Raw genomic sequence first — 26,326 nt, 5'->3', positions numbered from 1 at the left:
ATTGGGATGGAAAAATTATTTTCCATCTTAACCCATATTCTAAGCATATTGATTTCTGTTGTAAATTTTACTTTTACAGCAGTATGATTTAAGACACTAACAGCAAGTTTTCAACCAGTAATTGTTAATGTGATAGGAATTGCATTCAACAGCAAATGCGTTCAACTTAACCAAATGTATAAATCTTACATATTCTGATGATTTGACATTCCCCCGACGTCTGTGTGATGTATTTCAGCAACAACACGCAGTTAATGAGATCACTATGCGGAATTTAGCCGACTGTTATTTTACTGATTAGGATATATCACCCAAGATTGGGGTATACTATATATCAAGGGTCAGCAACCTTTTTGAAACTGAGAGCTACTTCACGGGTACTGAGCCATACAAAGGCTACCAGAACAGACTTTACCTAAACTTATCTAAACTTCATGTAGAATAAACACGTTTTAAATGCTTTTTTGGATATTGTCATTTTCAAATCTATATAAATACAAATGTGATTAAAGAAGAATAGCAACAAGATAAAATTAAATTTTAGTCGCTGCCCACTGGTGAGTTGTGGTATTTTTAGAACAGGTCCGTGGGTGACTCATGTGGTCCTTGGGGGCATCCTGGTGCCAGTGGGCACCATGTTGGTGACCCCTGTTCTAAATGGTATGTAGGGTTTGCAAACTACACCAACGCTTCTGATGGAGCTACATTTAGGCTTATAGTGGAATAATATAGTGGAAGATTCCTTGCGTGAGTGTCTGAGAGCGTGAAAGTCATGCCAGATGCATGGTAGTCGGCAGCCCTGCTTTCCGTGTGCATCTGTCTCTTACTTTAGGTGGCTAGAGATCCAGCATTACTCAGGATTAGGAGCCACTTGCACTGATAATAATTAGTTTATTTTTCCCCTTGCAGTCTGCTGCTGTATAACATTATGAAATCAGCCCAAAAATCCGCAACCCATGACCTCCTAATATTTACCCGAAACTATGTTTTCAAAATAGCACAATTGGGCATGAACACCGCGGACCTGGAAACTCTGCTGAGCATTGAGAATCAGCGTGCAAAGGCTCTTAATTTGGATATGTTTGTGAAACATTCTGCTGCACAGCACAACAAAGAAAAACAACTGGTCAGTGATAATGAAAAGTACAATCAGCATTGTTTTAACCATGAGAGTCCAAATGCTTAGATAAATTGTCACTTTTTCAGTGTAAGTATGCTCCTGAGCTCCACGATTCTGAATGATAGTCGGTTTCTCACTGAACCTCCATGCCACTCTGTTAAAATCTCTTGCCACCCCATGTAAAATTTTCTAGATCCACCACTGTGCCAGAGTAAAGACTTACAGTAAGAATCTTGAGTATTATTTCAACATAAACTTTGCTTGGGTGCTTCATACTTTAAATTAAATATAAATTATGGCAACGTGCAAAACTATTAAGCAAAATGCAACGTATTTGTTTTTCATTTACATAATAATATATGTTGATTATGATTCTTTTTAGTTCCACAGTACATGCAGATACTACAATCCAAGCATGCACTCTTAGGTTAATTGCTATCAGTTTATATAAAGATTTATAGAAATTTCAGTCAGAGACTAGCTTCTGATATAGAAAGAATGTTTACATTTTTTTTGGCCGTGGAATAGTTTTTCAGTGCTGCATGTAGTTTCTCTTTATTGTTTGAATAGGGCACACTTACACATCAACAAGTGCAGTGGCAGTTGTGATGTTCTCGCATATGAGAAAATACAAGGACAACTTTTATTAAAGAAAACGAAAGGCTTTACTCTCCATACTCCAGTCAATTGCATGCATAGGCCTACTGCCGCGTCTCACTTTGCCAACTTCCGCTTCCGTGCGGCTCAGGAGGATCAGGCTGCAGAACACTGGAAAGGGGTCCACAGCTCAAGGGGACCACCAGAGGACAGATGGAGTGGAACCGGGAACCAAGGGATTTGCCAGTGACTGGCACTCACTGTTGTTTTCGACTACAATAAAAACAGCTGTACTGGCTAAATAATGAGCATACAAAAGGAAAAAAAGACATGGATAGGAATAAAAAGGTAATTAAAAATAGAAAAACAACTGAAGAGTCATTCACACTGAACACGCGTCTCTGCTCTCAGGACGATGATCATGCCAACTGCGCCAGACTGTGACAGACCGAACTACAAAACTGTAGACTCAGTGGACAGCTGACTACGCCACCCTAGGAATTTCATCCAGCTTTCCATTGAGACTACAGTTTTGCAGTCTGTTCTGCCAAACAATGTATTAAAAAGTGCAGTGTTATACATGACACTGTAATTAGTTCAATTCAAGAGATGTACTATCAGGTTATAATAATGTGATTATCATAATCACACAAATATATGAATTCCTCTGATACTGAATTAAACAACCCTTTATGCTGTCCCTTATGTGAATTAGTAAACATTTCCACACCTCTTTCACCATAGACAACCATTCTCTCCATAGTCATATGCAATTCCAATTCCCCCTTTTATTTATTTTATGGCAGACAGACAGCAGTGTATTATTATATTATAATTATATTATATTTATTATAATTATATAATTATATTATATTATAATTATTATATATATCATTATATTAGGGTGCCCCTCGCAGAAGGTAAATTTAATCTTATTTAATTACATTTTCTATATAGCGTCAGATGACAGCAGACGTCATTTACTGTAAGGTTACCTTTACTATATAAGATATAACAGCTCCCAAAGTTCTTCATCTGGTACAGAAAACATACGCCTGACAGATGTTGAAGTTTATTCCGTCTTTATTCTTCTAGACACCGTGAAAAACTATAAAATAAACATATTATTAAATTCCTGCATTACATTTAATCTTACAAGACATTCTAAAAGATCCATGATATTACCGCTAAACAGCGGCTCATACATCACCGCAATTCCACTTTTCAATACAAGACAACAAGTAAATACAATAAATATAAATTACCGTGTGCGCCTTCTGACCAAATGCTTAGGAGTTATTACAGATCCTGCCGTGACAAGCCGACAAACCACAAGTTGACTCCATGAATCTCCCAGCATGCATTTACTCCTACCCTATTCCGTCACCTGACCATGTATTCAAGGGTTAACACGGATCAATTAAATAGTCAGCAGAGGGCACTGGCATACATTTCACAGTATACATTCTATATTAAATCAAACCAGCAAAAGGTGATTATAAAATAACCGTCTTAGCGACAGTTACAGAGTGGCGTAGTCACCCTTTCGCTCTATAGCGCCCCCTACCCCTACTACGATTATAATTATAATAATTGCCTCATGTGCAGTTACGCTGGTTAAATTACCTGGAAATGTTATTAACTGCACATTCTCCTAGAAACTAACAACGGTGCTCACTCAGGTATATTTATAATGGTCAGAAAGCTGATGTAAAGTCTGATATAGTGCTGAATGTGTTATTTTGTAGACAGTAATAGGTTTAATTAATTTTATATTCCATTACTGTAGAAAGCTATACTTGCTTACTTAAGGTATTTTGCGTTATTAATGTGTGATTTAAATGCAAATAGTTTTATTACAGTCAGCATTTATTCACAGTGAGTAGCTTGTCATCATGAAGAGGAAGTGTGACAATCGTGAGTTTTTGGGCAACCACAGAAAAGCAGGAAAGTAAGTACAGACAGTGAGATAATTAGTGCCAGTCAGATGATAGACGTATACAGTATGTGAGTCAAAGGTTCTTCATATATTAATCATTCCCATTCAGGTAACAAATCCTTAGAAATCCATTCCTGAGCATCATGCCAAGAAGCACCACTTGTTTACTGATAACTGCTTTCATGTAAACTCTGCTGTGCTGAGAGTAAAGATGAAGAGGGAGAGACAGCAAGAGGCTGCTGACGGCAGAGAATGCAGGCGACATGGAGGGGAGTGAGAAAAGGAGCAAATATTGATGGTTAAGAGTGAATAATGACGTCACAGCAGCCTGATCCTGATGTTAGTTTAATATGCTTCTTAGTTTGGCCTGTGGTGTGTATTTCAGATACAGCATTTAATCAGGGAGACTGAGTGTGAGTCAATGACAGAGAGAGAGAGAGAGAGAGAGAGAGAGAGAGAGAGAGCAGACAGGCAGGTGAAGATGAAGGTGTATTAGGGAGGAGGGGGGAGGAGCTTGGACCTTCACCAAATCAGCCAAATGTAAATGTCACGTCTATCAAACAGGAGACCCTGCTTTCAGGAGAAATGGTTTAAAGATCACACTGGGCTCCCTTACAGCCCCCCCTCATCTTAAGGGGGGTTCTTTGTTTCTACTGTGCAAAATAATTTGTAACACAAATGTCTAAACTGGCATGAAAGACACATTCAGCTCTTGTGAAGACTGGCATGTGAAACTGGAAAAGGCACTGGGGAAATTCAGTGCACATAAAGACAGGCAGTGCCACAGATTAGCACTGATGACATGGATTCAGAAGATCAATCCTGTTAATATTCAACCTTCAGATGAGCTGGAAAGAGCAGCAGCAAGTGAGGAAAAATCTTCTGAAGTTAAGTACTTGGCACGGCAAGGCCTGGCTTTTCGAGGTGTTGGTAAGGAGAGTGGGAATTCTGATCCTTCCTGATCCTTTTGGTTTTGATGTGTGTGTTGTAAAAAACCCTATTTTCCACCCGTGTCATGCACTGCCGCAACCAGAAGAGGGCAGAAGATATGGCACAAAAACAAAGGAAGAAGCCTAACTTTAAAAAAACTTCAAAAAACATCAAGACTCATCCAGCATAGGGTGGTGGGTTAACGAATAACACAAACAATCAAAGAATAAGCAAACAAATGAGAGAAAAGATGCAGAGATGACTGAGAAGCAGGGGATGACTGGAGAAAAGACGACAGGACCAGAAGACAGGAGGGATACAGGGAGAGCGGAGAAGACAGTATAACTGAAGAATGGGAGAAGAGGAGAGACCGCAGAGGAAGGAGAACATAGATGACTGGAGGGGAGGGAATATAGGAGCAACAGAGAGAAGGAGGAAGGGCTGCGGAGGAGAAGACAGGATAAGAGGGGAAAATGTGAGCAGAGAAGGACAAACACCCCCACTGCCCAGCAAAGTGCACTTGTAAGTAAACCACAATTTTAGCCTTGGGCTCAATATCTGGACTTGTCTCTGTGTAGCAATGCATAGAATCCCTGACACTGGTTATGACTGTACTGTATTAGTCCTAAACCTGCCATTATAGTGTAAGAAGAAAAGATTTTTTTTTTTTTTTAAATAAATCATTTTAAAAAAAGGTAGAGCGATGTAGCCCCTGGAGAAGTCCCCCCCCCCCCCCCCCCCCAAAGCCCTGTTTGTTCCCTTCTAGCTTCCAGATGAAACTCACAATGCACCCCAATGCCACCTAACTTCTCTTCCACATGATGCACCTTATTTACCCTTTGAATCCTGTCTATTATTGAGCGTTTTTCTATCCATTTGATTATCAGCTTATTACACTGTATGTACATTAGTCAGCCATTTTCCGGACAGTCTGGGCTACTCAGATATGTCATAATTCGATTTGTAAATGCTGACAGTCTTGATATTATCCTTCTTATCAGGAAAAACTACTTCTGCATATAGATATTTCTCAATTTTTAGTCTCATCTAATATAAAAATTGGCAGGTAGTACAAATATAATCTTATAAATGCTGAGATTAGAGTATCTGCGATGCAGGAATGCAGGGGTTTCATTGGGGCCCTTTCTATGGCTTAGTACTGTGAAGGAGTACATGGTTAGTGCCAGGCGCAAATGAATATCTTTGATTTTGCATCCATTTGGTAACTTGTTGAAGTTGTCTGATAGTCAGTAATACATGGTTTAATTAATATGATTCTTTATTTACTACTTTATAACATCTGAAAGAAACTGAAATAGGAAAGCTTATTTTAATTTATGGTCCACTGGATAAACACAGACATTACAGACGGTTTTAGAGTCTAATGCTGAATGTTTTTTGCTATCATTTTTCTGCCTGCATATGCTATGATTGGTGCAGTGAAATTTGAGAATGTGTTTGTGGTCAGTATCATAGCCTCAGACAACAAACCAATGCTGTAGTGTGTCACTGTGTTTACATGTGAGAGGGGTTCCAGTTACATAATGGACTCGTTCTAATTGTTTTGACGGAGCTCGACAAACCTAAAAAATAAATGCTGGTTTTATCAAAAACTATGTCATATAGCTATATTCCAGATTTATTACAGCCAAACACATCTCAGAGCTCCGAGGAACCTCCTTCTCTTTACATTTCCCTCCTTCACACTCTTCCCTCAAATACTGTTACATTTGTCTTTTTTCCACACTCACACCCTATCTTGATCATACTCTGACTGCATGGCATCCATATGCAGGGCAAACTATTTTACAGTCTTATCTAGTATAATAGGACATAAACATTGAATTTGATAGTTATCTTTTATTTACACATTAGAACACAACACATGAACATGAAGGGATCGTTTGCATTTGCAACCAACACCTCCGCAATCCCCCTGTGGAATACTGGCCGCGGACAGGGGTGGGAATCCCCAAGCTGGAAGACTGTACTGCATCATGTTAACATTAGCTAGCTAGTTAGCATGGATACAGAGTGCTCCGGACTACAACTATAAAGGACGTAAGGTGTGTGATATAGTAAAACACTTACTAACAGGTAATGCGCGTGAATGACAACTTTACCTGTTACCAGAATAGCCTCCTACACGTTCGCCGAATGACAGCAGGCAGAAGGCGGTGCGTTTTTCAGAAACACACTGGAGTTAAACTTACGCCGCGTTATTTACCAGCACTTGTAACACCAACATTTGCAGCCATTAACTCATATGTGGTAGTAACACTGAAATTACTTTCTCTGCGTCAAAATAAGGCAACACTGTGATTTTGATACTTTATCATTTATACTTAACCGTACCTTCCTCCCATTCCTCCGTCTCTGCTTATTGACATTTAGGAGAGTCTCAGATATAAATCAACGATTCAAAATTATCAAACAAAGACAGACACAACACTGAAAAGATGACAAAGACACAGTTTGAAAGGTAAATATGTTTTATTGCAAATCTCTTATCTTAACATAGCCTACCTTATCATATGTTAACTTAGCCTATCATATTTTATCTTAGCCTATCTTATTATATTTTAACTTAGCCTATCTTATCATATAACTTAACCTATCTTATCTTATTATATTTCAACTTAGCTTATATTAATATATTTCGTCTTAGCCTATCTTATATTTTAACTCAGCATATCTTATCCTATCGTATCTTATAGCTACATTAACACTTAAACAGTATCACTTTCCGTTGGGTCCCGCGGGATCCCAGTCCCAATGCAGGGCTCTAACACGGGTATTCTAAGAAAAAGAAAATAAACACTTTACTTAACTTTACTTAAAGCAGTCATATAACTAATAAATATATAAATAAATACCCAATTAATGCCATATAAATCATTTATAAAAGTATTAAAAACACGGCTGTAAATACTTATACAAAGGCATAACACATTATAGCTATCTTGATAATGCATTATGAATGCTCTGATCTATATATACACAATAAATATCTTCATAATACATTATATCGGCCATTAATCCATAATAAACATGGCTATAATGTGTTATGCTTTTTTTTCTTCAATATTTATACCCATGTCTATAATATATTTATGGATGCATTACAGTGCATTGTGAAGGTGTCAATAATGCAGTTATATTACTGCTTTAAGTCATTTGTAAACCTGAATTCACAACCTTATAATTACTGCCTCTTGCTACTTCTTCTGAAGGGCAGGGGACAGCAGAAGAAGCACCACTTCATCTTCTTCTTCTTCTTCTTGTGGCTCTTCTCAGTAACATCTTCAGAAAGATCTTCGGCATTCACATGGAATGATACTTCTTCTTCACTGTAGATCTTCTCGGCAGCATCAGCATCTTCTTTTGTTTTATCTGTCTTCATCACTTCAGTCTCGTCCTCTTCCTCAGGTCCTTCTTCTGGTATAGTCAGTAGCTGTGATCTGTCTTCAGATGCCACCATACACTGAAACCTGACCAGTGTGGTAGCATCAGCATCTTCTGCCTGCTGGAATACCACATCAGCTTCTTCATTTTCCTCAGGTCCATCTTCCTGTAAAGTCTGCAGCCATATTCTGGCTACATATGCCGCCATGCACTGCCAACTGTCCACTGTGGCAGCATCAGTGTCTTCTGCTTCCTGAAGCTCCTCATCTCTTTCTTCATCTTCCTCAAGGTCTTCCTCCTGGATGGGTTCTAGCCAAGTTCTGCCTACTTGTGACACCACATATTCCACAGCATTCCCTGTACTTTTCCCTCCTCCTCCCTTAACCTCCTCCACATTCACTCCCACCTCACATACATTCTCCTCACCTCCATTTAGCATATCCATCATACTAATACCAGCCTCTGTCCCCTCCATCACAACCCTGGAGGCCTTCCCCTCAAATGTTCCCCACTCTGGTACCTCCACATATTCCTCACTACTCTGCCCCCTTACCTCACCCTCCCCCCGGCTTGTCCGGTCCTTCCTGACTTTCTTTTTTTTGTTAAGGTAGCAAGTTTTATAAATTTCCCAGTCTTCAGATGAAAGGCCGTAATTACTCTGAAGACTTTGAGATGAAATACTAGTGCTGGCTAGCAGTCCATCCTTTCCCACACTCTCCCCTCCCTTACCCAAATCAGTAGACCCCCCCAATCCCCCCTTAACCCCCCCAGCCTGGACAGTGGGGAGTGTCACTGGTGAGAACTCCTCCACACCTTCTCCCCAGTTGATCACTTCATCCCACAGGTTCCAGGCTTCCCAGTGTTGGGTGTTGGTCCATCGATCAGCTCTCTGAATTCGCTCTCTGGGGAATAAATGAGAGATTAACCAGCACTTAAGAGAGATAATAAAATAAATAAAGAGCTGGAAATTCTTCAACCATACAGAAAATACAATTGTTATAATTATTATAATAAATAATTACAGGGTTCACATATATAAAAAAGAAAGAATAAAAGAAACAGCGAGCAAGATTGCAAAAAAAATCTACTGTAAAATGCACGATACTGTAAGTGCAATAGCATATTAAACAGTAAAGTCACCAAATTATAACTAGAATCAAATACGAAACAACTGTGCTCCACATCAAATGAATACCCAGATGAATACTACCAAGAACTGAGTTAACTCTAACCAAGCTAAGAATATTTGAAAGTGTTAATCCTGTGTAACAATGTAAATAGATGTAATGATAAACTTAGAAGCATCTAGCCTACTCCGAAAGTAATGCCCCAATTTTTTTTTACAATTTACCTACCACCCTGTACAGTAGGGGGTCCCAACTTCCGGTCGGTGTTCCGGTACCGTCCGCGCGGAGTATTGCACCGGGCGGCAGACAACCGGGGGTAGAGGAGCCAGCCGTCCCGTTTATTAGGGGATCGCGCCGTTTTGGAAAGAAAGCTGCCCGTATTGATGTACGGAAATACGCCATTAGCCCCGCATGTCCGTATACGCCGTCAATCTCCCGCCGCTCGGCATGGGAACCCCCAAATTATACCGCCGTCTTACCCATCCGTGACACTTTTCTACGACGGAAACCGATCCGCGGACATTGAAAGGTTGGGAAGCCCTACTAAACTAGCATGTTTGACATGAATTTACTAACCAAATAGTCTGTCATTATTTAAATATTAGCAACCACAGTAGCAATAAAAACCACTGCACTTTAAATGACGTTAAAAAATATGTAATATTAAATTTTTTTTAATGTTTTTTATTGTATTATAGACATTTACTATGTCATTATAGTATAAAAGGCTAAATAATCAAAGTAGCACAACATCAGTTGAAGAATTCAAAGACATTTTGGAGAGCTAACAAGCTACTCACCTCTGCGCCATTTTCACTCAGAGTTTGTTGTGCTTCAAACGGTAAAGTTTGTTTACGTTGTTTCTATGGAAACTGCTCTGACTCTCCGCTTGACCGTAATATAAAGGCATGTATGCAGTCATTTTCTGATTGCAGATTTGATCCCTATGCAGTAATTGACCACTGACCTCTTGGACCCTCTGGGCTGCCTTCACCTGCATTGAGGCAGCTGTTACGTTTGCTGTCATTACATTCAGCCCAAAATATCAAAGTACAGGATTTAAGATTTGAATTAGTAACAGGACCATGGGAAACAAAACATATATGTTATTGATCCCTCGAAGAAAGTTTTCAATTTTCTCCTTCTTTCAGTTCTTAAATAACGTGTCAGTTTTTGCTCTGTTTGGTTGGGATTTACCATTTTAACATTGTAGCAGTTCCTAGGCAATACACAGACAAATTCTTTTTTTTAGGATGGAATTGTTATGCTGTAAACGATTACCTTCACGTTTCAACAAAGGTACTTGCTTTCGATATATAATTTTTTGTACATGTGTACTCTGGTCATACCCCTTGTACATATGGATGGCATGGAAGGACAGTCACTGCTGTCACCTATACTGTCCCTGTCTGCTTTTCTCATTTAAGTGTTGATACGGCAAAAGAAGATGGACCTTTTGTAGAAATTTCCAGCCAGAGACTTGGTTCCTATATGAAGAGAATATTTTATTTTAATTCAGGCTTGCATGTGATCTCCCCTTTACTGCACAAGGAGGGCACACACATCAACAATTAGCAATGCAGCAAAATACAGATGAACAATTTCTCACAGTTTCAGAATAAATCAGATTTCTCTGTAATTCAGAGATTGTCTAAGACTAGATCATTTTCTGCACTTGAACCTAATTTCAAGATAAATGACACCTGGGTCTATTAAAAGAAGGTGATGCTGCCTGACCCACCAACCAAGGCTGGGAGGAAAGGGAGGAATACTAGTCAAAGGAAGGAAGAAAAGCAGCCCACCCTATCTCATGGTCATGGATACAAAAGTCAGGGAGTGTTACGAAGAAGACACCACACTTAAGACCATTGGTTTTATGCACTGAATTACACCAGATAGAGTTTTTGCATTCTAGCTGTGTTACGTAACATTCCTCAGCCTTCATTTGTTTCCACAGAATGCAGGACATAATTTAGGGTGCCAAACAAGACAGCGGAACTGCAGTATAGCCAATTATTTGTTTCAGTAGTTTTATAACAACTCGAACATAAAATGTTTGTTTTTCTTAGATAAAAGTCCAGTTGAAACAGACTTTATTTTTAAATGTTAGATTGGATTTAAGAGATGGAACATGTTGCTTGTGTTAATACTGCTTTGATTTTGAGGATGAAGTCTGAAGTGTAGGTGACGTGTAACAGGTTGTTATTTTACTTTTAATTTATAATTATACAAGATTCTGTTTTCCTTCTTCTGTCTAACCTGATGGGTACAATATCCTTTAAACTTTCCCATGATGCTTTTGTCCTGCATCGCCCCTCCCTCTGTCTTTTCCCCTTTATAAGGGTCCCGACCTCATTTCCTCTTCCCTTTGGTGTATTGCACACGCGGGAAGAGGTGAGGATCTAGTGGCAGGGTCCCCCGAGTTAGTAAATCAATTGTATAATTATGACCCATATATTATATATTATATTTGATTTATTATTCATCATAAGCAGGGGATAGAAAACACATCTATACATAAGTATATACATTGTTTTACTTTGAGCAGAGAGAGCAAGAGGGCCAGAGCATATGAAGTTTACCCCTTTCCTTATTGTTCCCAACAGGTTCAATAAAATCCGGGAACGACAACGACATCTGTAATATCCCTTCCTCCTGCACCCCACACACACCTGATAACACCCCAAAACACAATGCAGAGTATAGGCAGGGAATGACCGGTTACATAGGTACACTAGTGCGGCTTGTAAATATGCCCTTAATTTATGCCTGAATATCCCTCCCATATAGTGGCTGACCACATATCATGTGAAAGACCCGGAGAGAGTGAGTGTATATATATATATATATGTATGATGTGCATGTGAGAGACACCATCGGAAGTCTGGTTCAGTTCCTCAGAGGCACTACTATAGAGGCGCTTACAGTAATAAACTTGCTGACCGCAAAAACTGGCACTATGATGGAAGTTATGCAGAAGTGCAGAGTAGATGGAATAATTTTTGTACCTCAATAAGATTGTATGCCTTTTGCCTGTGTCTCCAGCCAGTGCCGGGGGTGTTTCGCGCCTGCAATTATCAGCGGGATAACATTATCATTCTTTTTATTCTGTGGAAAATGAAAGACCGATTTGCTGGCCAGATTTATTTATGAATCATAAACATGTTGTGGGCTATATAAGTAAAGTCAGGGCTCTCAAGTCTTATGCATTGACTGTGAGACACTTGCATTTCAACCAGTTCACATGCTCACGCGCCGCACCTTATGTTTGTCAAGCTGAGAAGTAAGGGTTAGGGTTATAATTATCAATAAATAATGTACTTCCCTGTGAAACAATGATGCTGGATGTTTATTTGCATATCATGATATGGTGCAGCCTTTTAATAGGTTTCTGTTTTTCTGTTAATCCATTCATGGTGTTGAATAAGTCAGCAAGCATAAGTGTAAGGCTAGTGAGTGACTGGTGTTTTCGGGGGAGACTCCCTAGAGCTGGAGAGAAATACCTTAAGGCACGGGATGAAAAATCCCAAATCTTCCAGGAAAAATGTCAGCATTATATGTATTTGCCACACAGAACAGAACAAAAAATTCCTTAGGGAATCACTCGCCTACCATAGTCACTATACTACTCAGAACGCCTGGCAGCCACCAAATCAAACATAGGAAAAGGTCCGGATTTATAGCGTTAGAATGTGATAGAAACTAATATCCATAACGTACCATCCTAGAACACACTGTGTTCTAAAATTTAAGCCCAATTAAAATCTGAATATTAAATGAGGAAAATAATTTGATTTGTTCTTCTATCCCAAGTTGTGGTCTAAAAGCAATAAGACCACCATCCATTATACCTGCTTTGGGGAAAATGCACTCCTGTAGCCACTAGGGGAGCTCTCACCTCTTCTGGGCCCAGCTAAATAATTATGTTACGCATTCTAACAAGCTTTATTATCTGTGTCAATAAGCCCTGCTTTTACACTAACACTCCTGCTGAGAGGCTAGTTTGATTACCAGTCTTGCCCTTGTCATTAGGAACACATGAGAATTTGCGCAGTGCTGTTTCACAGTGGATTCTCACTGGTTTTCCCCAAGACTGGTACGATACATTTTATTCAGTTTCATACCACAGGTTATTGCAAGAGGGATCAATTGGTTTACTTTTATACTGGTGCAAGGAAACTATTATTATGATGGTGGGTTATCAAACACAGTAGCTGGCTACCTCAGACATAAGACGCCCATTACGTACCTGTGTATCACCTATATGGGCTTGGAATCTGTATATCAATTGAAATAATTATTCATAGCCCAGATAGCATCATGTTATTGTTTCAGCGTTGAAGTATAGTTAAATGCATTGAATTATGGTCATTGATAAATTATCAGCATTGAAACTGAATTGATTTTTGGTCAGATGTTCAATATTGAAAAATTAATGGTGGCGAAACCTTGATATTAAGTGACTTTTTTAACATTGAAAATAAGATGCTGAGTTAACATCAATATTATTGAAAATAAAAATGGAAAAATGAATTTATGGGGGGCGGCATGATGGTGCAGTGGTTAGCACTGTTGCCTCACACCTCTGGGACCCGGGTTTGAGTCTCTGCCTGGGTCACATGTGTGGAGTTTGCATGTTCTCCCCATGTCGTCGTGAGGTTTCCTCCGGGTACTCTGGTTTCCCCCCACAGTCAAAAAACATGCTGAGGCTAATTGCAGTTGCTAAATTGCCCGTAGGTGTGTGTGTGTGAGAGTCACTGGTGTGTGAGCGTGCCCTGCAATGGGCTGGCCCCCCATCCTGGGTTGTTCCCTGCCTCGTGCCCATTGCTTCCAGGATAGGCTCCGGACCCCCCCGCGACCCAGTAGGATAAGCGGTTTGGAAAATGGATGGATGGATGGATGTGCACCAAAGCACACACGTTTTTTTCTGGTGGCTTAAACACATTTTTGTAACTACTGGCTATTTTGCAAAAACTCTGCACACAAATAAAAAACCACCAAATCAGCAAAACATTGTAGGTCTCTTGCAAAAGCTAATAAATCGTGCTTAACTCTTCAAACCTTTGGAAAAATTGTATTTTTGTACCAATCAGTTAACACAAACCATCATCTTAATAAGCACACAATGTGCCAACTACACACTTATGGTAGGAATGGAAAACACATCTGGCTTTTGCTTTCTCTGTGCACGAGGTATGTCAATTTGAGGTCATACTTTTGTCATAAATAGTTCTGTAAACACAATTCAAGATTCAAATTTCAAGTATGAATGTTTATTCACATGCATCAAAAGAAACATAAGACAACATACAATTTCACTGAGAGAGAGAAAAAAAATCATTCTTGTCGTCTCTTTGGGTCCGGCCACAGAATTTCATCAACATCACATGCAATGCTTTCTAGTCCAAGGCACCGGGGAAACTCTCCTGGAGTGCCTCATCCAGGCCTGACATGATGCCTGGTCAATATTCTCGCATGCCTCCTCCATTGCCTGTAAAAGAGCCATGCGTTGATGGGGATGACGATCATAGACCTTCCAGCACCAGGCAGAGAAGAATTCTTCAATCGGATTCAAGAATGGAGAGTAAGGCGGGAGGTTGAGTACAGTGAAGAGTGGGCGACTGTAAACCAGTCCTATGGAAACTAATATTGTCCCATATGATGACATAACTGGTCTGTGAACATTAGTGAGCATATGATGTAGGCTGTCCAGGAATGTAATAATGTGTGCAGTGTTACATGGGCCCAGGGTTGCATGATGGTGAACAGCACCGTTCTGACTTATAGCTGCACACATAGTTATGTTACCGCCACGCTGTCCTGGGACATTGGTTATGGCACCGTGTCCAGTAATGTTCCTGCCATGCCAACGCGTTCACTGTTTCGTTCAAAAGGGACTCTGTAAATGTGCTTCATCCTGATTCTGTTGCATGCCAGTACACGAGATAATGCAGAGATGCTCACATTGTTCATGTTTTGGGAGGTGGTGTCATCCTCTATTATACGCTGCTGTATTTCTCGTAGCCTAATGGAATTATTTGTGATCACCATATTAACTATATGGGTCTCTCGTTCTTCAGTGAACATTCTTCCTCTGCCCCCAGATTCTGGATGTCTAGCAGGTCTGTAGAGTAACCATTTCAGTTTTTACCTGTACAGCATTGTTGTGTTTCTCATTAGAGTATAGTACTATTACAAAACGTACTGTGAAGTAACTGTACTAACCGATTCTCATTACAGTATTGTACCACTACAAAACGTACTGTGAAGTAACTGTACTAACCGATTCTCATTACAGTATGGTACCACTACAAAATGTACTGTGAAGTAACTGTACTAACCGATTCTCATTTGGAACCGTCCTTATGATGCCTGCTACAGCATAGCGGCTCAGGTCAGGCTGAACCCATTGGCCAGCTTCCCTCAGGGTCATTCCATGGTTGATCACATGATCCACTGTTGTAGCTCTGATGACATCAGTTATTCTATTTCTTCTTACCCTTCCTCCTTCCTCTTCACCTCTTCATCCTCTAAATTCACCTCCTAGTCTTCATTAGTGGTGCAACGGATCACAAAACTAACGGTTCGGATCATATCACGGATTTTGAGTCACGGATCGGATCAATTTTCGGATCAGCAAAAAGGGGAGGAGTCAAATGTAATTTGCTTCTCATTTATTACAAGAACAGTATGGCAAGGAACTTTTGGTTTTATCAAAAATAACTAAAATAAATTACAAAAATAAAACCAAGAAATAACTGAAAAAGCTGAATAAATACAATTTTTAAATAAAATTCTCAATACTTGAATACTTCAATGCAACAATTGAAAAACAACCTGAGAACTGAAAACAGGCCAAACCTTATAATGACAATTTTTTTTTCAAAAAGATGAGGATGTCTACATTCTCTGGGGAGAGAGTAGACCTCTTAGCTGTCACTATGTCACCTGCTGTGGAGAATACCCTCTCACTAGGAACTGAAGTGCCAGGCACAGCAAGGTAGTGTCTTGCCATTTTTGCAATGTGAGGGTATTTACACTCATTGTGTTTCCACCACGCCAGCGGATTACCACCATCCACTGGCAAACTGCTTGCTGCCCTGTATGATGCTACCTCCTCTTTGATTGTGTTGTAAAAAGTTTTCTCTGTGTCTGACTCTTTCACAAATGTATCCCCAAAAAGCTCTTCTATGGCAGACTTCTTTTGTGGAGGAGATGCATTTGGCCCTGTGTCTTCTTCAGAGGGTGTTGGCTCTGTGGCTTGACCCTGCAGAAAAAATTACTGAGTTATTTAACTATATTTCTTGTTTTAAATTTCATAGGCAATCAATAACATATGCTGGTAATTTTCAAAATTAAGATCAAATATTCACATAAATAATAGTTAAAATATTTTATAACTTAATTATATTAATATTAAATAATATGAATAACTGTATTATTTTTTAGCCACAATCTCAGTTGTGAGATCAGTGTATGTCTTCTCGCGTAGGGCTGGTTCTATGTGAGTCAGGGACTTGAACCTTGGATCAAGTGCAGTAGATCTGTGAAGATAATCTTGTATTTCAGGGGGGTTGGTGTATCTGGAAATCAGGTCCCCTCTTATGGCAGCCTTAACATCTCTGGTAATGCTGGTGTCTTCCTCATTTGCACACATGGATTGTATAATTCTGGTTTTCAGAGGTAGGATCATGGACACAGATGGTGCATTTTCAGTACTCAATAGGGTTGTGACTGTTTTGAGAGGTTTGAGGAGCTGAAGGACCTCCTCTGCTACTTTCACATCATCATCAGACAAGGTGACAATGTCTCTGATATTTTTTTTCAGTGTCTTTTCTGTCAGTGCAGAGTATACTGCTGCCTGCTGCTCAAGATAGCGCTCCAACATGTCATATGTGGAATTCCATCTTGTAGTGACGTCGTGTATGAGCTTGTGGGCTGGTAGCTGTAGCATTTCTTGCTTTGTTTTAAGGACATGAGCTGCTGTTGTACTTCTGTGGAAAAAAGAAACCACCTTCCTAATCCTCCCAAGAAGGCGATCCATCTGGTTAACTGAGATTCCTCTTTGGCATGCTAAATTTATCACATGTGCAAAGCAAGATATCTGTGGCCCTAGTCCAGCTTCTGTCACTGCATTTACTTGGTTTCTGGCATTATCTGTGGTGACTGGGATATTGCTACATGCATTGTGTCTCTTTAACTTCCACTCAGCTACTGCTTCTATCAGGATTTGCGCTAGATTTGTGCTTGTGTGAGTCTCATAGAGGGGGCGTGTCTGTAGCACCGGACTTTGCATCTCCCATCCCGCTGTTATATAATGGGCAGTCACAGTCACGTAGCTTTCGGTAGCCCTTGATGTCCACCCGTCTGTGGTGATCGAAATAGAGGATGCATCTGATAAGTCTGCGACGATTTTGCTTCTTTCCTGTTCGTAAAGTTCAGGCATGACCTTCATGCTGAAATGTGTGCGCGAGGGTATTTCGTACCGTGGCTCAAGCACTTTTAGGAGGTTTTTAAAACCCTTGTTTTCAACAACAGAGTATGGCCTCATGTCTGCCGCGATAAACATCCCGATAGATTTGGTAATAGCTTTAGCCCGCTCTGATTCTGGTGCAAAGTGCTGCTTAAATGCAGCGGTGAGCAGCTGTTGCTGTGGTTGCTGTGGTTGCATCCTGTCTGCACACCGGGGTGATGTCGCTTCAGATGCGTGGCCATACTCGATGTATTGCCACTTTCATACGGCTTTCTCGTGCCACAGTGTCTACACACTGTAACTGTTTTGTCCACCACCCTTCTTCCGTCATCATTATATTTTACAGGAAAGCCAAAATGCTCCCATACAAAAGATTTGAATGATGCGGGAGGCTTTTCGAGTTCCTCTGTTCCGCCGCTAGCCATCGTTGTTGACTGAGTCACATGTTCCGCTGACGTAAACACGACTTCTGTGTAATTAATTATTTATTATTTAAGCAATATCAGCAGAAAACACTGTTTTATCTGCGGTTATTTTTTTTTATTTATCTAAAAGTTTAAAAAACGAGTTAATCCGCGGATCACGTGCGTTCCGAACCGTGGGTTGTAATCCGTACGGATCACGGATCAACCGCGATCCGTTGCACCCCTAGCTATTTTGTTTTGCAAGTGTGTGTTGGACTCTGTTTATTTGGTCAGGGAGTGAGGTGGAGTGTTTGTCTTTTGGTTTCCTTTTCTTTTGCACTTAGGTGAGATTAGCTGTGGGTCGCACTTGATAGTTGGGGATTTTGTTTGTTATTTTGGCTGTGGTCACTCCCAAAGTCTTTTGCACCGGGTTATTTGTTCAGTGTCAGTATTATACATGAAAAAAAATGAAAATACAAAAAATATCCCTTTGTCCACTGGTGTTCCCTTCTTGCCCTCACCCCGTTTGTCCCTTTATCCCATTCCCCTTTCCCGTGAATACTGTTACACTCCAACCCTAGACAGGATATCAAAACAGCATCTTACCTATAGTTTTAAAAGAGATGAGGGATATTAATCATTGACCTTTACCTTTGCTATTTCAGAAATCCGTATCTGCTACCTTGTGACTGGAAGTATACACTGTAAAAAATGGCAAAATTTGTCACAGTTTTAAACGATTTTATATCAGCCAATTTGACTACAGTATAATTATTTTTTTCCTCTTATGTTAAATGACAGAAAAGTTTTATCAAAACTACATTGCATAACTGGCATCGTAGTACTGATCAGCACCGATTCAGACATCCCGATGAACAAATATGAAGTTCATTTAAACTGTGGTACCTTAAATCCGTCAAGTTACCTCGATAAGCCAGTAACCCTGATTCGTAGTATAGGCCACTGATCACAAGCACTCTGTGTAAACGTATTGTTTAACCGGCGCTGTTGCATTACCAGGGTGAGAGGTTGACTTGCTGGTTAGCTATAAAAACAGATGTTAGTGCAACTCCACGTTAATGGTGCGGTCATCATGGCTTATAAATGCTTATTATCGTTCATCATTGTTTGTGTCAGTAACGATAACATAAACAAGGGTAGGCACCAGGAGAACATCATTGGTTCTTGCATCGATTACTTTTCCCGTAACACCCTTTAGATTGTTTCCCTGAAGGGCAGCAAACCGACAATTTCGGTGTGATTGAGCTGATCACGTGTGCATGGGGAGGGAATGCGGACCACATGACCTTCCCGGCGAGCTCAGCACATCCAGCATCGCTTCGCAAATACAATCAAAATGTTTTATCTTTATTCACACTTTCTATCTTTATTCATTATCTCTACGATCTCACTGCTGGACGAATGCCTGGCATTCAGAGCATTCTTTATTAGCCATTTGCCTTTGGATGCAGTTTATTTGCATGCCCCAAAGCTTCCAGGCATCAGTAATTGCTTCCCACGTTACTCCGGTCCTGGGGTCTTCTGTAACTGCCCTTTGGGATTACATATATTCAGCATATGCTTTTGTCCGAAGTGATGAGAGTTTGGGGTCAGAGCACTTGGGTCTAAGGGACTTGCTCAAGGGCTTAACAATGTTACGATTACTCTGCCATGGGAGTTGAACCAACAACCAAACTGGCAGAGATGGCCAACCTGCTGAGCTCCACACCCGCTGACGATCTCCTTTTCCTGTCTGCTGCAGTCTCCATGGACCTGAGTCCAGAGAAGCACTCTGAACTTGAGGACATCCGGCTGAGGAAAGGAGCCCTTCTGCTGGAGATCCAGAGGCTGCGGGAGGCGCTGAGAGAGGCCCTCATGGAAGTGGAGGGCCTTGAATCCAGCACCAAACGCAGCCAAATCTTAGAAAAGAATAGGCATGTCGCCATGGGAAGAAAGAAATTCAACATGGACCCTAAGAAGGGTATCCTGTTCATGGTACAAAACAATCTTCTCCAGCACACGTCTGAGGACATCGCCCAGCTCCTATACAAGGGAGAGGGGCTGAACAAAACAGCCATTGGGGATTACCTGGGTGAGAGAGACGACTTCAATATCCAAGTCCTCCAAACATTTCTTGGGCTTCATGAATTCGCAGGGTTCAACCTGGTACAGGCTCTCAGGCAGTTCCTCTGGAGTTTCCGTCTGCCAGGAGAAGCACAAAAGATTGACAGGATGATGGAGGCCTTTGCGCAGAGGTACTGTCAATGTAATCCTGGAGTCTTCCAAAACATTGACACCTGCTATGTACTTTCATTTTCCATAATCATGCTAAACACTAGCCTTCATAATCCAAATGTGTGAGACAAGCCCAGTGTGGACAGGTTCATCTCCATGAATCGAAGAATCAATGATGGAGGCAACCTGCCAGATGATCTCCTCCAAAATCTTTATAAGAGCATAAAGAATGAGCCAGAAGAACAAATCAAATTATTTTCCTCATTTAATATTCAGATTTTAATTGGGCTTAAATTTTAGAACACAGTGTGTTCTAGGATGGTACGTTATGGATATTAGTCTCTACCACATTCTAACGCTATAAATCCGGACCTTTTCCTATGTTTGATTTGGTGGCTGCCAGGCGTTCTGAGTAGTATAGTGACTATGGTAGGCGTGTGATTCCCTAAGGAATTTTTTGTTCTGTTCTGTGTGGCAAATACATATAGTGCTGACATTTTTCCTGGAAGATTTGGGATTTTTCATCCCGTGCCTTAAGGTATTTCTCTCCAGCTCTAGGGAGTCTCCCCCGAAAACACCAGTCACTCACTAGCCTTACACTTATGCTTGCTGACTTATTCAACACCATGAAGGATTAACAGAAAAACAGAAACCTATTAAAAGGCTGCACCATATCATGATATGCAAATAAACATCCAGCATCATTGTTTCACAGGGAAGTACATTATTTATTGATAATTATAACCCTAACCCTTACTTCTCAGCTTGACAAACATAAGGTGCGGCGCGTGGGCATGTGAACTGGTTGAAATGCAAGTGTCTCACAGTCAATGCATAAGACTTGAGAGCCCTGACTTTACTTATATAGCCCACAACATGTTTATGATTCATAAATAAATCTGGCCAGCAAATCGGTCTTTCATTTTCCACAGAATAAAAAGAATGATAATGTTATCCCGCTGATAATTGCAGGCGCGTTTCACCCCCGGCACTGGCTGGAGACACAGGCAAAAGGCATGCAATCTTATCGAGGTACAAAAATTATTCCATCTACTCTGCACATCTGCATAACTTCCATCATAGTGCCAGTTTTTGCGGTCAGCAAGTTTATTACTGTAAGTGCCTCCATAGTAGTGCCTCTGAGGAACTGAACCGGACTTCCGATGGTGTCTCTCACATGCACATCATACATATATATATATATACACTCACTCTCTCCGGGTCTTTCACATGATATGTGGTCAGCCACTATATGGGAGGGATATTCAGGCATAAATTAAGGGCATATTTACAAGCCGCACTAGTGTACCTATGTAACCGGTCATTCCCTGCCTATACTCTGCATTGTGTTTTGGGGTGTTATCAGGTGTGTGTGGGGTGCAGGAGGAAGGGATATTACAGACGCCGTTGTCGTTCCTGGATTTTATTGAAACTGTTGGGAACAATAAGGAAAGGGGTAAACTTCATATGCTCTGGCCCTCTCGCTCTCTCTGCACAAAGTAAAACAATGTATATACTTATGTATAGACGTGTTTTCTATCCCCTGCTTATGATGAATAATAAATCAAATATAATATATAATATATGGGTCATAATTATACAATTGATTTACTAACTCGGGGGACCCTGCCACTAGATCCTCACCTCTTCCCACGTGTGCAATACACCAAAGGGAAGAGGAAATGAGGTCGGGACCCTTATAAAGGGGAAAAGACAGAGGGAGGGGCGATGCAGGACAAAAGCATCATGGGAAAGTTTAAAGGATATTGTACCCATCAGGTTAGACAGAAGAAGGAAAACAGAATCTTGTATAATTATAAATTAAAAGTAAAATAACAACCTGTTACACGTCACCTACCCTTCAGACTTCATCCTCAAAATCAAAGCAGTATTAACACAAGCAACATGTTCCATCTCTTAAATCCAATCTAACATTTAAAAATAAAGTCTGTTTCAACTGGACTTTTATCTAAGAAAAACAAACATTTTATGTTCGAGTTGTTATAAAACTACTGAAACAAATAATTGGCTATACTGCAGTTCCGCTGTCTTGTTTGGCACCCTAAATTATGTCCTGCATTCTGTGGAAACAAATGAAGGCTGAGGAATGTTACGTAACACAGCTAGAATGCAAAAACTCTATCTGGTGTAATTCAGTGCATAAAACCAATGGTCTTAAGTGTGGTGTCTTCTTCGTAACACTCCCTGACTTTTGTATCCATGACCATGAGATAGGGTGGGCTGCTTTTCTTCCTTCCTTTGACTAGTATTCCTCCCTTTCCTCCCAGCCTTGGTTGGTGGGTCAGGCAGCATCACCTTCTTTTAATAGACCCAGGTGTCATTTATCTTGAAATTAGGTTCAAGTGCAGAAAATGATCTAGTCTTAGACAATCTCTGAATTACAGAGAAATCTGATTTATTCTGAAACTGTGAGAAATTGTTCATCTGTATTTTGCTGCATTGCTAATTGTTGATGTGTGTGCCCTCCTTGTGCAGTAAAGGGGAGATCACATGCAAGCCTGAATTAAAATAAAATATTCTCTTCATATAGGAACCAAGTCTCTGGCTGGAAATTTCTACAAAAGGTCCATCTTCTTTTGCCGTATCAACACTTAAATGAGAAAAGCAGACAGGGACAGTATAGGTGACAGCAGTGACTGTCCTTCCATGCCATCCATATGTACAAGGGGTATGACCAGAGTACACATGTACAAAAAATTATATATCGAAAGCAAGTACCTTTGTTGAAACGTGAAGGTAATCGTTTACAGCATAACAATTCCATCCTAAAAAAAAGAATTTGTCTGTGTATTGCCTAGGAACTGCTACAATGTTAAAATGGTAAATCCCAACCAAACAGAGCAAAAACTGACACGTTATTTAAGAACTGAAAGAAGGAGAAAATTGAAAACTTTCTTCGAGGGATCAATAACATATATGTTTTGTTTCCCATGGTCCTGTTACTAATTCAAATCTTAAATCCTGTACTTTGATATTTTGGGCTGAATGTAATGACAGCAAACGTAACAGCTGCCTCAATGCAGGTGAAGGCAGCCCAGAGGGTCCAAGAGGTCAGTGGTCAATTACTGCATAGGGATCAAATCTGCAATCAGAAAATGACTGCATACATGCCTTTATATTACGGTCAAGCGGAGAGTCAGAGCAGTTTCCATAGAAACAACGTAAACAAACTTTACCGTTTGAAGCACAACAAACTCTGAGTGAAAATGGCGCAGAGGTGAGTAGCTTGTTAGCTCTCCAAAATGTCTTTGAATTCTTCAACTGATGTTGTGCTACTTTGATTATTTAGCCTTTTATACTATAATGACATAGTAAATGTCTATAATACAATAAAAAACATTAAAAAAAATTTAATATTACATATTTTTTAACGTCATTTAAAGTGCAGTGGTTTTTATTGCTACTGTGGTTGCTAATATTTAAATAATGACAGACTATTTGGTTAGTAAATTCATGTCAAACATGCTAGTTTAGTAGGGCTTCCCAACCTTTCAATGTCCGCGGATCGGTTTCCGTCGTAGAAAAGTGTCACGGATGGGTAAGACGGCGGTATAATTTGGGGGTTCCCATGCCGAGCGGCGGGAGATTGACGGCGTATACGGACATGCGGGGCTAATGGCGTATTTCCGTACATCAATACGGGCAGCTTTCTTTCCAAAACGGCGCGATCCCCTAATAAACGGGACGGCTGGCTCCTCTACCCCCGGTTGTCTGCCGCCCGGTGCAATACTCCGCGCGGACGGTACCGGAACACCGACCGGAAGTTGGGACCCCCTACTGTACAGGGTGGTAGGTAAATTGTAAAAAAAAATTGGGGCATTACTTTCGGAGTAGGCTAGATGCTTCTAAGTTTATCATTACATCTATTTACATTGTTACACAGGATTAACACTTTCAAATATTCTTAGCTTGGTTAGTGTTAACTCAGTTCTTGGTAGTATTCATCTGGGTATTCATTTGATGTGGAGCACAGTTGTTTCGTATTTGATTCTAGTTATAATTTGGTGACTTTACTGTTTAATATGCTATTGCACTTACAGTATCGTGCATTTTACAGTAGATTTTTTTTGCAATCTTGCTCGCTGTTTCTTTTATTCTTTCTTTTTTATATATGTGAACCCTGTAATTATTTATTATAATAATTATAACAATTGTATTTTCTGTATGGTTGAAGAATTTCCAGCTCTTTATTTATTTTATTATCTCTCTTAAGTGCTGGTTAATCTCTCATTTATTCCCCAGAGAGCGAATTGAGAGAGCTGATCGATGGACCAACACCCAACACTGGGAAGCCTGGAACCTGTGGGATGAAGTGATCAACTGGGGAGAAGGTGTGGAGGAGTTCTCACCAGTGACACTCCCCACTGTCCAGGCTGGGGGGGTTAAGGGGGGATTGGGGGGGTCTACTGATTTGGGTAAGGGAGGGGAGAGTGTGGGAAAGGATGGACTGCTAGCCAGCACTAGTATTTCATCTCAAAGTCTTCAGAGTAATTACGGCCTTTCATCTGAAGACTGGGAAATTTATAAAACTTGCTACCTTAACAAAAAAAAGAAAGTCAGGAAGGACCGGACAAGCCGGGGGGAGGGTGAGGTAAGGGGGCAGAGTAGTGAGGAATATGTGGAGGTACCAGAGTGGGGAACATTTGAGGGGAAGGCCTCCAGGGTTGTGATGGAGGGGACAGAGGCTGGTATTAGTATGATGGATATGCTAAATGGAGGTGAGGAGAATGTATGTGAGGTGGGAGTGAATGTGGAGGAGGTTAAGGGAGGAGGAGGGAAAAGTACAGGGAATGCTGTGGAATATGTGGTGTCACAAGTAGGCAGAACTTGGCTAGAACCCATCCAGGAGGAAGACCTTGAGGAAGATGAAGAAAGAGATGAGGAGCTTCAGGAAGCAGAAGACACTGATGCTGCCACAGTGGACAGTTGGCAGTGCATGGCGGCATATGTAGCCAGAATATGGCTGCAGACTTTACAGGAAGATGGACCTGAGGAAAATGAAGAAGCTGATGTGGTATTCCAGCAGGCAGAAGATGCTGATGCTACCACACTGGTCAGGTTTCAGTGTATGGTGGCATCTGAAGACAGATCACAGCTACTGACTATACCAGAAGAAGGACCTGAGGAAGAGGACGAGACTGAAGTGATGAAGACAGATAAAACAAAAGAAGATGCTGATGCTGCCGAGAAGATCTACAGTGAAGAAGAAGTATCATTCCATGTGAATGCCGAAGATCTTTCTGAAGATGTTACTGAGAAGAGCCACAAGAAGAAGAAGAAGAAGATGAAGTGGTGCTTCTTCTGCTGTCCCCTGCCCTTCAGAAGAAGTAGCAAGAGGCAGTAATTATAAGGTTGTGAATTCAGGTTTACAAATGACTTAAAGCAGTAATATAACTGCATTATTGACACCTTCACAATGCACTGTAATGCATCCATAAATATATTATAGACATGGGTATAAATATTGAAGAAAAAAAAGCATAACACATTATAGCCATGTTTATTATGGATTAATGGCCGATATAATGTATTATGAAGATATTTATTGTGTATATATAGATCAGAGCATTCATAATGCATTATCAAGATAGCTATAATGTGTTATGCCTTTGTATAAGTATTTACAGCCGTGTTTTTAATACTTTTATAAATGATTTATATGGCATTAATTGGGTATTTATTTATATATTTATTAGTTATATGACTGCTTTAAGTAAAGTTAAGTAAAGTGTTTATTTTCTTTTTCTTAGAATACCCGTGTTAGAGCCCTGCATTGGGACTGGGATCCCGCGGGACCCAACGGAAAGTGATACTGTTTAAGTGTTAATGTAGCTATAAGATACGATAGGATAAGATATGCTGAGTTAAAATATAAGATAGGCTAAGACGAAATATATTAATATAAGCTAAGTTGAAATATAATAAGATAAGATAGGTTAAGTTATATGATAAGATAGGCTAAGTTAAAATATAATAAGATAGGCTAAGATAAAATATGATAGGCTAAGTTAACATATGATAAGGTAGGCTATGTTAAGATAAGAGATTTGCAATAAAACATATTTACCTTTCAAA

At 40.2% G+C, this 26,326-nt stretch overlaps 4 protein-coding genes across 4 annotated transcripts in view; 2 read left to right on the top strand and 2 right to left on the bottom strand.

The window, feature by feature from the left end:
* LOC125721595 (uncharacterized) overlaps positions 1 to 9,933 on the bottom strand; it is a 264,097-nt gene extending 254,164 nt beyond the window's left edge. The window contains exon 1 of the mRNA XM_048997565.1: positions 9,919 to 9,933. Within this exon, the coding sequence (XP_048853522.1) occupies positions 9,919 to 9,929 (11 nt within the window). The 5' untranslated portion in view covers positions 9,930 to 9,933. The remainder of the gene's footprint in view (positions 1 to 9,918) is intronic.
* Positions 1 to 26,326, top strand: part of LOC125721617 (NACHT, LRR and PYD domains-containing protein 12-like) — a 566,129-nt gene that overhangs the window by 481,864 nt on the left and 57,939 nt on the right. The gene's annotated exons all lie outside the window — the stretch shown is intronic.
* Positions 7,160 to 8,643, bottom strand: LOC125721610 (uncharacterized). The gene is made up of 2 exons (XM_048997587.1): positions 7,785 to 8,643; positions 7,160 to 7,385 (listed from the first exon to the last, which is right to left on the bottom strand). Exon 1 carries the CDS (start codon positions 8,464 to 8,466, stop codon positions 7,792 to 7,794), a length of 675 nt encoding a protein of 224 aa, XP_048853544.1. The 5' UTR covers positions 8,467 to 8,643; the 3' UTR covers positions 7,160 to 7,385; positions 7,785 to 7,791.
* Positions 24,695 to 26,227, top strand: LOC125721611 (uncharacterized). The gene is made up of 2 exons (XM_048997588.1): positions 24,695 to 25,602; positions 26,002 to 26,227. The coding sequence occupies exon 1, from the start codon at positions 24,921 to 24,923 to the stop codon at positions 25,593 to 25,595; it is 675 nt and encodes a 224-aa protein (XP_048853545.1). The 5' UTR covers positions 24,695 to 24,920; the 3' UTR covers positions 25,596 to 25,602; positions 26,002 to 26,227.

The sequence above is a fragment of the Brienomyrus brachyistius genome, unplaced genomic scaffold, assembly GCF_023856365.1.
Source record: "Brienomyrus brachyistius isolate T26 unplaced genomic scaffold, BBRACH_0.4 scaffold34, whole genome shotgun sequence".
Lineage (NCBI taxonomy): Eukaryota > Metazoa > Chordata > Actinopteri > Osteoglossiformes > Mormyridae > Brienomyrus > Brienomyrus brachyistius.
The sequence above is the reverse complement of the archived record's forward strand: the minus strand, read 5'-3'. Positions and strand labels throughout refer to the sequence as shown.

Excerpts from the sequence above, each read along its gene's own strand:
- LOC125721610 (XM_048997587.1), bottom strand. The coding sequence starts at position 8,466 with ATGGAGGGGACAGAGGCTGGTATTAGTATGATGGATATGCTAAATGGA.
- LOC125721611 (XM_048997588.1), top strand. The coding sequence starts at position 24,921 with ATGGAGGGGACAGAGGCTGGTATTAGTATGATGGATATGCTAAATGGA.